We start from the raw sequence: 18,654 nt of genomic DNA on the forward strand, positions 1-18,654 counted from the left end.
CATTAATAAAAGGCAGGAGACACTTTTCAAACCTAATAAAGACCTGGTTGTACTTCAACACTGAGAGCAAAAGTATTGCATAAGTGCTCTGTGGTGATGAAAAATAGGTATAATTTTGAAAAGAGACTATTTTTTCAGGCTTATTTTACAAGTTATCATGAGACTGTTCACATTTAACACATGGATTCAGCTTCCAGTTAAGACATTAAAAGGACATTCCTCATTTTTAACACACCATCTTAAGATTCCTCATAAAAAGGATTTAGTGTTTAAGAAATAGACTGGCTTTCTAGATGTGTTTTAAATACTATTTCTGGTTCTTAAACGAATTTCCAATTTACCATATTGAGATATTTGAAATGTCAAAGCCTTCACTATATGTTAGTAATAAATTAGGTAGTTATTTGTGTGTATTATGTCTAAAAAGCAGTAAGTTTTTTAATAAAAGTTATATTTATAAAAACTACTTTAACGAACTATAAGCTTATTTCAATGTGCCACTGTGGCAAGTTGGGGGAGCCAGCAATTTAAAGCAGATATGTCACAGGAGAAAGGTAGATTTAATCCTTCAGAACTAATACATTTTTCCCCATAAACCTTATTATTCAATCCAATCACCCAGCTGAACTTTGACCATTTCTATCAAATACAACCTCAAAGGTGAAGAAATATCCTGCCACCTATTCAAGAGAACACGGCAGAATCTGAAGGCACCCTAAGATGACCAATCAAATCCTAGCTACACCCCCTGGTATTTTTACTAAAACATATTAATATACAATGGATATGTCAAGATGTCACTCTATATACAGGATAATTAATTAAAATATATTCTTTAGATGTTTTGTGTTCTTATAAGAAAATACTTGTACGTACCAACCTCAGGATGACCCTATATACAAACAGAACTAAAACTTGTTTAAGTTTTCCGTCCCACCTCATAAACCAAATCAGTAGAGAACACGAGACATGTGAATCAGTTTTTACATAAGACTGATAAATAACACATGCCTAAAATGAATACATACTTCCTGCATCATTTTTAAAAGCATAGGAGGTATTTCTAATTTTTAAAAAGATGCTGTCAAAGATGCAAATAAAAAACAAAGGCGAAAGAAGCAACAAAAACCCATACAGAGCAGCCCACACACAAAACCCAATGCAGAACTGTCTTCATGTCGTCCTCTTTTTGACCTACAATGTTCTAAATGCATGTACAACATAAATTTAGAGTTTATGCAATTTATAAATCCCATATTCCTTCATCCTTAATAATATCACAAAAGTTTTGCTTTAACAAATATCACAGAAAAATCTTTGGGGAAATTATTCCAAAACTAAACTTACCCTTACAGTCAATGCTAGGCAAGGCTAATCCTGGTCCCTGATTGTGAATAAGCAGATTCTGATAAGAGAAAGTTCGGTCCAACTTTAACTTTAAAAAACAATCTATAATTTTGGTTGAACCAAATTCTTTATTTTAATTCAATTTTATGAAAATATCTAACACATTCTGTCCTTAAGTCATTTGTATAACCATCCGATGACTCTTTAAAAGATCAAGTAGAAAGATTTCCATCTAAGATCTTTCACCTTGAATTGCTATGAGTTCTAAATCTTTCCTGTTATAAAGTGAAGCTAAGAAAATTGAGCACTGATGTGATCATGACACAAACTAGTCAGATTATTGTTACAGATTCTGTCAAAATTACTGTTTTTCTAAAACAACATATTTTCTACATAACAAGAACACGACTAATTATTTCCCTAGTCAAGTATGTCTTAGTTTGCTCCAGAAACAGACTCAGGCAAGGATTCAGAGACTATAGTCTTATATGGGAGTAATCCCAGGAAACCTCAATAAAGTGACAGAAAAGGAAGAAGAAAACAAAGAGCATGTGTTTAAGTTTCCTACTGCGGACAAGGAGGTCCAGTTCCACTGGGACCTCAAGGAGACAGTGTGAGACATGCCCCAGAGCACACCCCAAGGATGAAGAAGCTGGAATGATTTCCTACTCCCATCATCCCTGACTGAGGATGGCTCACAGAGCCTCCTTTTCCCCTTCCCCCACCCACCAACCTGCGCTGTGTGCAGCTGGGATAACCCAGGCAGTCGCAGGAGCTTGCAAGATGCTTCATGCACAGACCGGAATGTCAGAGAAGTGTCTGCACAAAGTCTCACCCTCAGTAAGATTCACATGCCAATTAACTTAAATTTCATTTTTGTCACTGTCCCATTACACAGAAGCAGTACACTTTTAATGATGCAGTAAGCAAGAGTGGAATTTCATAGTCTTAAAGTAAGCCTCTCAACAGAGAAAACAGACATTTACAGAGTTATTAGGAGTATCTGAATCCACATAAAGCAATTTAATTTTACCTGATTAGTCCAAATGGATGCTTACCTGAATGAATTCCATTTTAACTAAACTCTATTACTTTTAAAATTCAATGAGATATCTCAAACACCCAGTACTAAAAACAAAATGCAGAATAATATGATACAGTATCTGAAATGCACAAGACTGGAAATCAGAAGAAATGAATTCTTGTCCCAGCTATACAAACAAAACAAGAATGTCATGTTAATGTGCACATGTCTCAGGCACTCTTGCCAGTAAAATTAAGGTAACAGTGCTGGCCTGTTACTGGTGAGGTTAAGAGATGAGGGGGAAAAGACATGAAACAGAATTAGAAACTTTAAAGTACAACATATTAAATAAAGTATTTTTATTCTTGTCTTAAAAAGTCAAAAGTGGAACGGTCCTTACAAGTCATATTACTTAATTCTATCTCACATTAATAAAGATATAAACTCTGCTCCAGAAAATAGCAGTGATGTGACCCAGTTGATCAGCAGCAACTCCACTGGTAACGCTGAAAACAGATTCAGTCGTGTTTCTAGCACTCCAAAGTTCTTCATTCGAGAGTTAGCGGGACTCATCAGTGGGCATGCAGCAAAAAGCACACTTTAATTAGCCCTTCAGAATTCTGCAGCACCTTTAAGCAATGGCAAACACCACAGGACATTGCTAAATACAAGCTAGGATCATTGGCCAGTGACTTCAAGTTCACCAGACCACCTCCATGATCAACTGTTCCACTTGGCAGACACACAGAGTCGAGGAATATTATCTTTTATCCTGTTTCAAAATTAGTGAGCAGGAAGGTTTCCACCATTAGGACCTGAAAATGGAAAAAGCCAGCTACAGGAGCTTCCAATTAAAAGGCTTATGCTTTCCTGACCTTGAAGAAACACTTCACATGAAGACTGTCTTTTGCTCTCCTTGCTACAAAATTCAGTATACTGAAATTTAACAAACACCAACTGAATATCCATTATGTGCTAAATTCACATTAATACATATCATATGTAAAAATTCTCAGAAAAAATCCGTTTACAGTTATGTTAAAAATACTTCTGTAAAATCTAATTCAACATTCTAAGTATTTAATTTTTTAAAAATCAATAACAAATTTTTCTTAGTTTTCATCTTACTTTAGTATTTTTTTACATTCAGTAATTATGTCAGAATACTGCGGTCAAAAAAATAAAAATATTTTCCAAGAGTTTACATTGGCAGATTGAAATATCAGAACTCAGGTGCTGCTTATAGTTGAAACACTTGACCTTCAAAAGCTTTTCTTTTCCTTTTTTTTTTTTCTTTTTTCAAGTCAGGGTCTCACTCTGTTGCCAAGGTTGGAGTACAGTGGCATGATCACGGCTCACCATAGCCTCAGCCTCCTGGGCTTAGGTGATCCTTTTGCCTCAGCTTCTCAAGTATCTGCAACAACAGGTGTGTGCCACCACACCTGGCTAATGTTTTTATTTTTATTGTTTTAATAAAACACATTTTGCTATGTTGCCTAGGTTGGTCTCGAACTCCTGAGCTCTGCTTATTCTCCCACCTCAGCCTGGGATGACAGGTGTGAGCCACCGCAATATTTATATACTCTTTGGTCTCATTATTAGGAATGACAAGGAACAAATATGACTATATCTTAAAGAGCTGCAGATCTTGCTTCCAAATGCAATGTTCCTTTCAACATTATTTACAATTATGATGAAGACTGACCACATTATAGTATGGCTTTCAAAATCAGAAGAACTGGTTTTTAAATTCTTTTCATTGTTTGTAGAGGGTAATGGCCAAAATCATGCATTAGAATTAAACACACAAACACACACACAGTAAATGTGGCACATCCTGGGTACAGACCATTCTAGAATCACTAGAGAACACTGAAATACGTAACAAATCTCAAACTCTGCGATTCTCCACAGAGTACTGATGTGGCCATGAAGACAGTGTGGACACACCAATGCCTCCACAACAGTGACTATAAAAGGCAGGGGTCCCAGTGGTCAGCATCACTCGGCAGAATGCTGACGGAATGTGCAGCATGGTCATGGTTGACAGTATGCGCGCACCACTCAGTGGCGAGCTGGGACGCAAGGGCCACTAGCAGAGGAGGTGGACAGAACGTGTCCCTCAGCAGCTCCAGGGTTTCCACCTGATGTTTTCACATGAACAAATAAAAACAGCAAGGTCCCTCAACACCGCACCCTGCTACTGGGATGGCTCTCTTTTCAACTGAAACACTGCCTGTTTAGGAAAGTCAAGCCACTTACGCAAAGACCAACTTAAAATTTTTTTGAGGAAATGGTAGAACTCTGCCTTACATTTAAAGGTTTTAACTGAAAGTAATGAATTATTCTGAGGTACAACTAGAAAGGAGCACACTAGTACTCTACCAGTAGCAATTGAGCAACAATCTCTGTTCAAAATTAGGGTTAAATGATCACAATCAATTTTTACTAAAAAATAATTTCCCTTCAGTTTTATACAAGTGGAGTAAGTTCCATTTCATTTGTATTAACTCCATTAACATGTTTTAGCTTGGTGATCGTAACTTCACATATACATGGGTGAGCGTGTCTCCAGGTGATACGGATGTTGGTAGTTCAGAGACCCTACTATGAAAATCAATGACTTAGGCTTTTTATCAAATATGTCCAATGCTTTTAGGAGGACACAACCAATTTTCATTGCAGGATATTAAATGTGAAACCAGAAACTCTCGTTTCTTACTCATAATTTTCCCACCTAAGCTACATAAAACAATTCTATCTCCTCTTACATGTGGCAGTCATTCAAATATATGGGGGAAAAATCCCTCTCTTTAAACATATCACCAGTTTCATGTAGACATCTCACTTTCCATACTATTTGGGGCTTTCATCATTCTGGCAGCCTCCCTACAGACACTACAGCTCATAGTGCCCCTCTTAATACATGGCATTTATAATTAACACAATAACATACCAGATTTAGTCTGAATAGCAGTATACAGCCAAGGTCTCCCTCTCTTGTCCAGATTGGAGAGCAGTGAGGCATGACGATAGGTCATTGTAGCCTTGACCCTCTGGGTTGAAGTGATACTCCTGCCTCAGCCTTCTGAGTAGCTTGGACCACAAGCAAGTGCCACCACGCCTAATTATTTTAACTTTTAGCAGAGATGGGATCTCTAGGTTGCCCAGGCTCATCAAAGACTCCAGGCCTCAAGCAATCCTCCTCCCACCTGAGCCTCCTCGAAGGGCTGAGATTAAAGGCGTGAGCCCCTATGCCTAGCCAGCATGTGTGCTCTATCACATCTCCTAGAAAACAGCAGTGTTATAGCTACATCAAGTCTTTTCAACAGCTGTATCACGGCACTTACCCAAATGCCAGTCTAGGGACTGATACCAAAACTTGATATATTTTTCTGTGTTCCAGAGCAAATGAAAAAAATAACAGTAATTTTTCATCAACGTAAAGCTACTATTCAGGTAAAATACTCTGTTACTCTACATTTATCTTCTTTCTAAATATTGGGAGTTACTTTTAAAATAAAATGGTAATGGAAGATGGTAGCTGTTTTTTCAAAAGACCTTACGTGGCATAACAAAGTTTCGCATTTTACAATCTCTTTAAAAATACTCATCTAGTACTCTAAAATACTCAGGTGATTTATCTTCTGCTAACATCTAGGGAGCCAGGAGCTTAGAATAATTTCAAGACTTTACAGCCTTTCACAACCTCTACTGCCACTTTTTTGTTAATTTATGGCAGCAAAGTAAACCTCCCACTGGGTTTCAGTCAATCAGAGGGTTCCAAAGTTATTTAACACTAATTCTCAAGAGCTTTTAGTTTCCTCTACCTATTTCCCACTTACCTTTGTGATCCTAAATAAGATTCAAACCCGGCCAGACTACATCAAGTTAAGAGAGGGCTGGGATAAGTACATTTTGCTGTTCAGATTATTAGCCAACTTTTGAACCATAAGCAAATGGCACCACATAGGACAAAAGACAGCAAATTACAGCCCACAGGCCAATTCTATTTACCAATCCTTAGTAGAGGGGAATGAACCATCTGCTACCAAAGCAAATTTTGAGATCTGTAACAAAAACCATTAACTAGCTCCAGACAGCAAACATCCACACAGGAATATCTAAACACACACACTAAAATATCTGAATAGTTGTGTTTATCCTACTCTGTGTGAAGATTTGTTGTTCAACCAAGACAGAGCACTTACCTGCTTAATGAGCTAATCTTTAACATACATTTCTCAAGAATTCAATAGTAGAAGAGTGAGAATCCATGAATATGCTGCTCTGTGTAATCTAAGGTTAAAAAGAAAAGTTGCCACCAAACAACAAAAGTATATGCAAAGCAACTGAATAGAACTACATGGTAGTCTCCTTAACATTTAGATTATAAACACAAAACATGTTTAAAGGCACTTGAAGTAGAAACGTTAAAGTATGACAATTTAGGTAACATTAACTCAATTTAAAAATGCAAACCCATTTCTCCTTTGTGTTACATAATAAGACTTTCGTTTTCATGTACATGGAGTTGAAATCAAAAGATTATCACTAATCTACTTCGGCCATGTAACTATTTAACATACGTGACATAAGACTCTTTAAAAAATAAAGTCATTGCATCAAAGTACTCAAGAGATCACCTCCATGTTTTACAAATGAAAAAGTTTGAATGTGACATGAAATACTTAAGTTCAGAGAACTAATAAGTAGCAGAAACAGAACTAGAACCCAATACTCAACTATTTTTACTTTATGACCAGGTAAGAAAGATATATTTAGAAAGAGTAGAGTAATATTGAAATATTCTAGAGTTTTTTTTGTTTCATTTATTTAGGGATGAGATCTTGCTATGCTGTCCAGGCTAGTCTCAAACTCCAAGGCTCAAGTGATCCTCCCACCTCAGCCTCCCAAAGTGCTGGGATTAGGCATGACCCATCGTGCCTGATCAGTTTTTGTTTTGTTTTGTTTTGTTTCTAAGATAGGGCCTTGCTGTGCTGCCCTGGTTAGTCTCCAACTCCTGGAATCAAGTGATTCTCCTGCCTCAGTCTCCCACATAGCTGGGACTATAGGCATATGTCACCCTGCCCACTTCCAGTTTCAAAAGTGCAATGAACATACTCCTAGTACTACAGCCCACCCAACTTAGAAACCTTCTTGTCTTCTTTAAAATCAATCAAATATAAAATTATAGAAAGATGAAAAATGATTAATTGTAACCAACTCTTATTAGAATGATCAAAGAAACAACCAATTGTTTGCTTAACAAATTGTCAAAGGTTAGAAAAAAATCATGATACCAGTGAAGGGGCAGTTTGATGTGCACTCATATATTACTAATTTGGCACAATCTTTTGAAGGGTAATTGGCAATATTTTTAAAGAGCCTAAAAAGTTCTCACTGTTTAAGCCACTTATTCCATTTCCATGAACACATTCTAAAGAAAGGGACTGATCTGGAGTTCAAGCTTTACATACAAGGAAGTCCATCTCACTATTACTTATAATGGGAAGAGATTAGAATAACCTAATATCCAAAGAGAGAAGTGGTTAAATTATGGTGTATGCATACAATAGAATTATTAGGTAGCCGTTTTTAAAATCACATGTTCAAAGACATGAGTAAGTATTTATGATATGAAGTTAGATGAAAAAAAACCAGAGTACATAACTATATGGTCAGTATAATCTCAAGTTTGTTATTACACACACACACAAACACATATACACACACTCATACATACAAATTAGCATAGACATCGACTGAAAAAATACAGAAAAATATTAACAGTATTATCTCTGGGTAGTGAGGTTGCAGATAATTTTTTCCCTTTATACTTTTCAGTATTTTTCACATTTTCTATAATAATCAGGTATTAGTGTTATATTCAAAAAAACATTATTTTAAAAATTCACTCTGTAGTCAATTTAAAAATTTTTATAGTCCATATTAAACAAGGAATAAATATTTATAGTACTCAAAAAGATATCTAAAAGATGGAAAATAAATTACTAATGTTTAAGAGTACAATTTCCCCACACATAAAGGTAGGTAATTTTGAGTCTAAAAAGTAACATTATTTTGTCTCACTCTTGAGTATAGAAAGTTGATATTTAATAAATAAGAAATGTAAATCTGTAAATAAAATTGGTGCAAGGCATCTAAAAATTGTGCTACTCTGGCATAACACTGAAGACATAAACACTCTCCAATACAATGTAGATACCCAGTGTTAGATTAAAGTAGGTACAATGTAGTACATACATAGTGGCCAAATAATTAACTAACGGAAATACATCTTTTTTCCCCCCACCAAAGTGACTAGAATTGGTCTCCACTTAAGAAAGAAAATACAACACCATACCATTATTTTAGTTGGAAGAGCCGCACCAAAAATCATGACCAAAAAATTATAAAACTATAAAAAAATTAAGTGGTTTGTTGTTAATGATTTCTTGCTAAAAATTCAAGTAAAAGTGTCAAAATGCTTAAAGTACTAAAAAAAATAGCAGTATATTGTCTGCAATGATTTGATAAACACTAAGAACACCCTTCAATGTTTCCTCATTTGCAGACTATCAAACACAATCTTTGAAGTAAAGGACTACATCTAGGTTCTTTTACCAATCTTGAATATGTGTTCTATTACAGTATAGTAATGACACAAAAGGATGCCACACACAAAAAGGGAAACTGCAGATAATTTTAAAAGTTATCTTTAAGATTATATAATTCTAATTTTTATAAAATCGCATAAATATGTAATATAAAATGCATCCTAAAATATTTTTACGAAGAGCTGAGGTTTACCATTTTTAACAAAAATTCTGAGATGGAATTAATAGAAAACAATTTTCATATATACCACAGAGCAATAAGTTTAAATCAGACTATTTTGAGTTGTGTAGCCCTTTATTAGCAACTAAAATAGAAGGTATCTGTTGTACAACACGGGTAGTCATTGACTATAACTGGAGATTTATTATATTCTAATACAGATCATTTATAAATGCAATTTCTTTATTAAAAAGCTTCCACCTTTTTTGTTTGTTGTGTACAATTTGCAAAACTATTCTGAAAGCGGAATATATGTGCACAAGTCTGCAAAGAGTGCAAATTTAGGATATGGTAAATGCTTTAAAAGTTACTTTCAAAAAGCGACCTGCCACAACTGGGCTTTACACTGTCATCTTTTTTGATCAAAATATTTTGAGCCAGCCTTCCTTCCACTGCCCTAAACTATAAAGCATTTTTTAATGAGTTGAAATTAAGGAAGGACTACACCTACTAGAAAAGAAGAGAAGAAAGTTCTATTAGTTTGAGGTTTCAGAATCCCCCCCAAACCAGGACCAGTGTCTGGTAAAGGCTAGGCTGGGACCCCAGACAGAGTATGAGAGTGTGCAGGTGGCATCCCTGAGGATTCGAGCTTCAGTGGACCGTGAGTGCTCCCGCTGCATAACTCACTGAACTGTCTTGCCAGTTTCTACACTGGCTTGATTGGGCATAATTCAAAAAGGAAAAGCTCATATTCATTCCGTTCTTCTGGAGCTCTGTGATAGCCTAAAAAAAGAAAACTGTGGTTAGGACCGATGTCATATAAAACATGAGTACTTTTTCAATGTGTTGGTGGTATGACCTTGTCGACCTCACAGCTGAAACCTAGACCTTTCACTCTTTCTCGTTCCTTAAGTTTCTCTTGTTGCATCATATTAAATAGAAACAAGAGAAGTCCTCATATTTCATGATCTCAAAGAACTTCTCCTAATCTAGTTTATTGATAATTAAATATCAGTCATTATCTATTCTGCCTCTCCCTGCAATTAATAAGGCCACTTTTTAAAACTTTTTGTTTAACTTTTCAAATGTATTTCCTTCTATTCTACAAATCAAATCCTGGCTACTCTGAAGATGTTGACCTCTTTTCTTTGTCTAACTTTGACTAAATTTAAAGTGCATATAAACTAAGTTCTAGATCTAAGAGGTATATAATAGAATGTTAACTCTGTGAACTGGTTCAGCATTTACTTTATAATGAAAATTTTATTTGATTCAACTCAGACTTCAGGAAAATAGTACAGATTATTCTAGCTTAACTTTCAGAAATAACTTTAAGCTCGACAGGTTTTCCTTTCAATCAATACTGATTAAAAGAAAAACCATTCCTACAAACCCACAATACACTATCTTTCAAATTGCATGAAAATGACCCTGGACTTCCAAGTCCCACTCTGGACCATTCCCCAGACTGCACCACCTTCTCTGTTATTTCCTGGTCTCTCCAAATAAATACGCCACTCTTTCTTTCACTTTTCATACCTGAGTATATGCCTTCTTCTCTCTTAAGGAGAGTCACACTTTCTTTTAGGAAATTCATACTGTCTTCTTTATTAGAAGAAAAATTAACATTATACCTCTTTCTAAAATGCAATTAACTGAAACTTCTGCCTCTCACCATTCTTTAAATAAAATAAGCATTATCTTTTTAGTTTTAATGAGAAAAGCATACATGTCGTGTCTCTTGCTTTATTAAATTATGAACACTTAAGAGTTCAAGAGCAGAATCTTCCATTAATTTTTTTTTTTTTTTTTGGAGTCTAGAACACTAAATAAAACCAAAAAAGTTAGTAAGACCTTATCTCTTGAAAGATGACTTTGGTATTTAACAGAAATTGTTAACCTGTATTCCAGTGATAAATAACTATATTCAAGCAACCAAGAGTAATGGAAATCCAAATTATGTTAAAGACTCTAGAAAGAAACTTGACCATATGTACATAAAACCAATGATAACAATGTATCACAAAGATAACACTTAATATATTGTAGAACATCACATGATCAAATGTTAAAAGTCAAGACTTTCTAAGGATACTCACATTTAATAACACCCCAATGGGATGTCTGCCACATATAGTATTATGGTATTTCTTCAAGTAATTGCTAAAAGATACAGGGTCTAATTGTTCTATAATACTCATACCCTAAAAGAAAAAGAAGAGGAAGAAAAAGAAAATGAAAACAAAAAAAGGGCATTTATTATCTCTTAATTATATTTTAAAACTGTTACTTAGAACTAAACCTGATTTTTCAGTTAAGGAGCTAAACTGAAAATACATTAACAAATTACAAAACATCATTCATCCAAGGTAATCCCCTCAGAGTCAGCTCTCTTGACAGAAAACGTGTGACCTCCAGTTTACTTTCTCTCACCTACTACTATGTTTCTACACTAACTTCACCAGTTGTCACTTAGCTCACAGTCCTCAAACACTTAATCATTTATATTTTCCTTATATAAAGAACATCTACAAGATTAAATCTGCTGTAAAAATACTTATATTAAATCTAAAATTAAAATTTAATTTATGGCTTTTCCCCCTATCCATTATATTCCTTCTGCTATGGCATGAGAGATCAAGAGTTAACTGTAATTTAACTATTTCTGTAACATATACTTAAATACCAACAGTGTGTAAGGCATTTGAAATTACCATCAAAGTATGTGATTTAAAATACCACAAACTGAGATAATAGTAAATATTCTGATTAACTTAAAAATCATAAAAGATTGATGAAGGTTTAAGCAACAAAGATCTTTTATGAACAAGTTTAATAAAGATTTTAAATTTCAGCCGGGCTCCGTGGCTCAGCCTGTAATACCCCGCCTTTGGGAGGCTGAGGTGAGTGGATTGCCTGAGCCCGCGGGTTCGAGACTCGCCTGGGCAGCAAGACCTCATCTCTACAATAAATCAAAAAAAATCAGCCCGGTGTGGTAGCACATGCCTGTAATTCCGGCTACTTGGAAGGCTGAGGCGGAAGGATCGCCGGAGCCCAGCAGGTGGAGGCTGCGGTGGCCGGGAGCAGCCACTGCACTCCAGTCTGGGTGACAGAGTGAGACTCCAACTCAAAAAAAAAAAAAAGGATTTTAAATTTCTTTATACTTTAAACTAGAATGCATTATTTTCAAGATTTTAATTCATAATCATATTTTTTTAGATCACTGCTGAGGCAATCACTATGACTTGAGCACTTGTTTTATACTATGTTCTGCACTCCAAACACATTCAATAATGTATTTGTCATTCGTTCATACAAAGCAACATGAACTCTTCTAACTAATTCATCAATTACATTATTTTCTTATGCAGGTAACACACTTTACATTTGTGTTCAATAAACTAGATTAATATCCTCTGGGTGAACGGTGGCTTAACTGGGAAATTAACTGGTATACTGTTTGTTTTTGTTTTCCTGTCTTTTAAATTTCACTTAACAAAACAAGCACAGTGTAAAAGCACTGGGGGTAATCAGATGAACGTTCACCATTAAAAAGTCATCTGGAAGAGACTGTAATCAGAAGGTGACATGCAAACTTTGCACTAGCAGCACTAAAACTAGGCTTTATTTTTTAAAAACTTGTTTCAGAATATTCAAGTCCTTCATGAACTATCGGTTTTCCTACGAAAAATATCTGGATAGACAGGTATTTGCATGTGTGGTCAGCTCTGATTCACCTGCATACCAGTTAGTCATTCTCAGACTGATCCATAACCATGTGCTAAAAGTTGGTTTTCCCTGCCGACCAGCAGGCATCAAGGTCAATGATCCACTGACACCTGGTACACGCAGTAGATTCCTAATCCGAGAAGTAGTAATGCAGAGATGGAATTATAAGTCTCTTCCATAAATACGGGACCATCAGGATACAACTCCCCTACAGGTGAAAAAGGTAAAAATCCTGGCTATAAATCTCTCATCCTAGGCTGCTTCTGACGACTCATTCATCACAATATAGCAAGAGTCATACTAACAATTCTTTCAACACTTTCACACAGCTGGAACGCACATAAATGCTGAAAGACAACTTTTAATGCTTCTCAATAAAATCTATCTAGGACAGCTTACCTTAAATAGAATTCTACTCATTAGTAAATTATGTGACACTGAGATTCCAATGTACATTTTAAGACTAAAACCTCAAAGCACATTCAGAACAAACTTATCACATTGATATACCGATATGAACTCAAAGACAAGAAAATTAATGATCACATTTACAGAAGACAAATAATTCAAAGTAACTGGCCACGAAAACATTAATATAGAAAGATGTAAGGTTATAAATGTAGAAGACACTACTAAATCAAGAGTTCAAAATGAAGATATACTGGTTAAATTATAATAGAGAAAATTAAAAATCAAGGTGATGGAAGCTAAGGGATTATGCTAACATTTTAATTCCTTAATGTGTTCTATGTACCTACTAGGGCAAAAATCAGTTCCATTACACTCAATTCTCTGATAAATATGACAGTTTAAGAGGTATGCCTCTTTATAAGGAGGAAGAGAGGGACAAACTAAAGCTTTTCTCACATGTGAACCTCTACAACTGGAAAATTCATGAAGTATGCAAACAAAACAAGATAGATAGTAAAATTTAGAAATGAGACATCCATTAATTAATACAAAACACTGGCAAATACACCTTTGTATATACTTATGTTTTGATGCTAACAACTGTGAAATTACTACTAGCAAAATTCCAAGAAGACAGAAATGCTGGTTCAATGTTATTGTCAAAATTCCAAGAAGATGAAAAAGTGCTTCCCCAAATATGCCTAATTAAAATACTTTCAAATACTGAAAGATGTGATCAGTGAGTCTAAAGTCCAGGCAACAGAAAGCTTTCTAGTGCTTCTATGGTGAAAATGTAATTATTCATATAAACTTTAATATGAAACAGTGAAATCGGTCACTACTCATTCTAAAATATAAGGCAGACATTGTAAACACCAAAAGCCTATCCATCAAGAATACAGGGTTTCTGAGAAATTTAACAGTTTCAGCAAGATATCTGTAGATTTACAGCTAACCTCTTAATTTTAGGGCAGGAGTGAATCGATCATCGTGCTCACTCTCCAACTAATGAGTGAAAGCTTGGAATATCAAATTCCAGGTGGCTATCCTCAACAGCCAGTATTAACTGGCAGATTTGCAATTCAGGACTCTGATGAGACAACAAATATACTTCTTTTTAAAAAAGTTTATCTACATTCAATAAAATGGCAATTTAAAAAGTATCACCCAGAAGTAAATCTCTCCACATAGTAGTAGCAAACTCAAAAGAGTAGCAATAACTTTTAAACAGGTATTTAAGAATTCCATAAAAACTAGAATCATGTCTTTTAATTATGACCACATAATTAACACCATATTATCAAATCGTTAGAACTGTGGACTCATATTTTAAAGGATATACATTTGTATTTGAGGAGGGGTACACATTTAGGGAAGTGAGATTGGGGAAAAAACATATTCCAGTTTCTTTAAGAAGCATCAAGATAAAATCATAACAGTGAAAGAAATTCTATGGAAAAAAATCGCCCTGCAAAGATAGGAGTGCTAAGATGTAATGTACTAATAAATGGCTATCTTACAGATACTGTTATCAAAACCTACTAAGAAGCTAATAGCCTAAGTTCAGGAGAAAGAATTATGAGTTGGCAAAAGAAACAATTTTCACTTTTAAAACATTAAGAAGAAAAGCAGTTGATATTCAAATTAAACAGTGACTAATAAATCTAAAAGGAAAAATAAGTTGTAGTAGATGGCTACAATGACATTTTCAGCTTCTCCCTGCTAAATCGTATTAATTTGTTGATGTCTACAATGAAGCACTGGCCTACAGCAAAAAAAGCGAGACAGTAAAAGTGGTAACACACGACCACGTGACAAATACAAAATATGTACAAGTATTCTAATAGTTCAAGTAAGGATCCTAAAGTTCACAAAATCAATGTCTTAAGATTTGTTCTGCTTTAGTCACAGTAATTATTAAAATTGCAAAGTATTAACAGTCAAAAAGATTGATCTGTAGCCAATAAAATTACAAGAAAACTTTCAGAATTTGCATCTCCCATGCTACAGTTATATTTTCTTTTTCCCAGCCATAACATTTGGAAGATAGTTTGTTTTCCCATATATTTTTCTTTCTTTTGTGTTTTTTCACATAATTAATTTCCAAGATTTGCAAATGTTAGAGACAGAAGCATTCTGCAACAAGAAGAACAACTATTTTTCTTTTGCATTTGGAACTTAGAAATGGTTTTATTTTCTAGCATTGTGATAACTACATTTAGTAAGACTTTTCTGATAACAAAGGACTGAGACTCAATTAATACACTAATTTTCAACAGCTATGACCTAAAATTTTATATTTAAAAATCATCTTTACTCTATCAAACTTTCAAAATGTACACTTATTATTGAAATTCAGAATTACTAACATTTCTGTGATACATTATGTAATACAGAAAAACATCCAAGTATATCTTCTCTGAAAGACTACATATAGACACTAAGAGACTGCTTCTCACATAAACTATTTAAAACATAAATGACCTCTTAGAATAGAAATATGCAAAGGTATACTCACCATCTGATTATATAAATCAATTAAAACAACACATTACATAAGTCTTAACAGTCAGTGTGTATATAGAGATAAATCAACACATACACACATAAGTTTACATCTAGAGCTAACTATTCTTATTATTTTGATCCATGTATTCTAACTTAAGTTGAATTAGCAGTATGCTAATTACCAGTATGTCAATAAAACAGAACAGTTATGAACAACTTAAAAATTCTATATATAAATAAAAATATTCCAATAAGGAAATCACAAAAATCAACTCCAAATCCAAATTTTAAATCAAATATTGAATTCAACCACATGAATTTGAAGCAAACACTCAATATTTATTCATAAATTAAAGTCTGGGTTATTTAAATAAAAATTTTAAAATTATGTTCTGGTAATTTGGGACATCTAAAGGAGGTAAATCAGAGGCAAACTTAAAGGTCAACCTGAGCTATTATATGTAACTTATTCTTTAAATTAACAAAACTGTCTAATGAAGCTAGCAGAAAAGGCAACAATTTCAGAAGTTATGAGAATTTCATCAATGGGTAGATGTTACTCTTTTGTTTTGCCTCAAGGCAGGAACCAAGGTCCATCCATATTGCTGATCATATACTTGAAGACAGAAATAGTCCTTTTAAGGTAAGCTAACAGTAAACAGAGAGATTAAAAAAACTAAAGTAACTACTAAATATGGATGTTTATGTAACAGACTACAAAGAATATCAAAGCACTTAAATGTGATTACAATTTCAGAATTCCAAAAGATGTGTTCCATAACTTCAGAGCAGCAGGTAAAGCCAACGTTTGAGAGAAAACATGTCCTTTACACGAAAAGCATCAATTTCACTAATTCACAAACTCTCACATTTGCAAAATTAAGTATTGCCTGGCTTGCCTGATTGAAGTACACAAATGGTTTAAAGAGCTGAATTATCAACAAGGAGAGAGAAGGTGAACAGGAAGTGTTGCTCTACTTCAACAATCAAGGGCCAGAGTCACCTTTGACAAAGCTCATTTAGAAATAAAGATGTTTTCCATACACCATGGAAAGGGTACGGACAATGCTACCTCTAAAAAGTCCCACATGTAGGTCACATTCGGTTGTGATGACGTATGTTACACGTTTGCCCATTATGCACACATTTGGTTCCTCTCATAAATACACATAGCTTTCCCCCGCACCTACTGAATATGTATGCCTCTACTGAAGACACAGACCCTGTGAGGACCCTTCCCTCCTCTGAGAGCACCTTTGGGCTGGAAACTGGTATTACCAGTCAAGTACTCCCTTCTATGATGCAGCCTCCTGGTGGTCTTTGGAATGTCACCACCTTTCCCACCTAAGGTCTCTGCACACAAAGCTCCTTCTAAAGTGCTCTTCTCCAGCCTCACTTGGTATGCTCCCTACCCTTCACATCTTACTTTCAATGTTTCTCCGTAGCAGTCTTTCTCAGACCACTCAATTCTAAGCAGGCTCAAGTCAGGTACTATCTCAAAACTCCCTTACTACTTGTTGCACATATTACTACTCAAAACTAATTTATTCTTTCCTTTCCTTTAAAAAAAAATGCATCTTCTTCCATTACAATGAAAGTTCTATGACAGCATGGGCCACATCTGTTTACTTCCCTATCTCCACCATGCTAAGGCCATTTATGCACTCAAAAATAACTGACAAAATGAAAATTCAATTGCCTACTTAACTTAACTGACATCTCCATGTGGACATCTTAAAGGCAACAGCCAACACAGCATAGCCCTAATAGAATTTATGATCTCCTTGTACCCCTAAAACTTTGGCCATCTCTTCTTGTGTTGCTGACCGAAGGGACTGCTATGAACACCCACCAGCACAAAGGCAGAAATGCAGACATCATCCTCAACACTTCTTTCATCCCCAAGTTCAATCCAACTCCAAGTCCTATTGTCAATTTGTCTCCTGAATATACTGAATATATGCATTTCTGTCCCTCTCTTCCACCACCACTCCCCACCTACTGTCAAAATTACCACCATTTCTCACTGGCACTACCTAACTGGTCCAAATACATCTCCTTTGGCCTTCCTCCAACCCACCCGCTACACTGCAGCTGTAAGATCTACTCAAATACAAACTGAGTTATCACTTCCCTGTTTAAAATCCTTTTAGATGGCTGTTCTAGACTCTACAGTTCCATTTCTCACCATCTCTCCCATCCATTTATTCAAAAAGGTGCCTAGTGAGTGCCCATCAACAGGCACTGGAATACAAAACGGACAAAGTCCCTGTTCTCACTAAGCTTATAATCTAATAGGGGAGGTAACCACCTGAAAATTCAACACATGAATGTACCACATCTGTTCTGAGAAGAAAAACAAAGCAGGGTAAGGTCACTGAACAACCGTGCATCTGAGGAGCATAATGAAAAATCAAAATGCACACTTTTTGGCTGTGTCAATAATTAGGAGATTAGGAGACTCTTGGGATTCAATGGGGTTGCAGGGATGCTGACACAGGACTGTCTATACACAAAGAACTGTTCTCCATCCATAACACTGGCACATGTCCGCTTAGGTGGGAAACTTGCTTCTAATTATCTACACCTTAATTCCATTTTATATGCAAACAGAAATAAGCTCTGCATTGATTTTAGTATACAGTGCATTTTCCAGGTACAAAATCATGTAAAGGGAGAGAAGACTGTACTTTGTTTTGATTAAAAGTTTACTGAGAGCCGGGCTCAGTGGCCAGTCTGTAACGCCCCGCCTTTGGGAGGCTGAGGTGAGTGGATTGCCTGAGCCCACGGGTTCGAGACCCGCCTGGGCAGCGAGACCTCATCTCTACAATAAATCAAAAATCAGCCGGGCATGG

At 35.3% G+C, this 18,654-nt stretch overlaps 1 protein-coding gene across 1 annotated transcript in view; it reads right to left on the bottom strand.

Moving 5' to 3' along the window:
- Nucleotides 1–9,267: 9,267 nt before the first annotated feature.
- LOC103258503 (protein MEMO1) overlaps nucleotides 9,268–18,654 on the bottom strand; it is a 74,638-nt gene continuing 65,251 nt past the window's right edge. Inside the window, exons 6-7 of the mRNA XM_021711407.1 lie at nucleotides 11,251–11,355; nucleotides 9,268–9,934 (exon numbers count right to left, since the gene is read on the bottom strand). Of these exons, the coding sequence (XP_021567082.1) occupies nucleotides 9,803–9,934; nucleotides 11,251–11,355 (237 nt within the window). The 3' untranslated portion in view covers nucleotides 9,268–9,802. The remainder of the gene's footprint in view (nucleotides 9,935–11,250; nucleotides 11,356–18,654) is intronic.

The sequence above is a fragment of the Carlito syrichta genome, unplaced genomic scaffold (assembly GCF_000164805.1).
Source record: "Carlito syrichta isolate Samal-C Ts95f unplaced genomic scaffold, Tarsius_syrichta-2.0.1 Scaffold302275, whole genome shotgun sequence".
Lineage (NCBI taxonomy): Eukaryota > Metazoa > Chordata > Mammalia > Primates > Tarsiidae > Carlito > Carlito syrichta.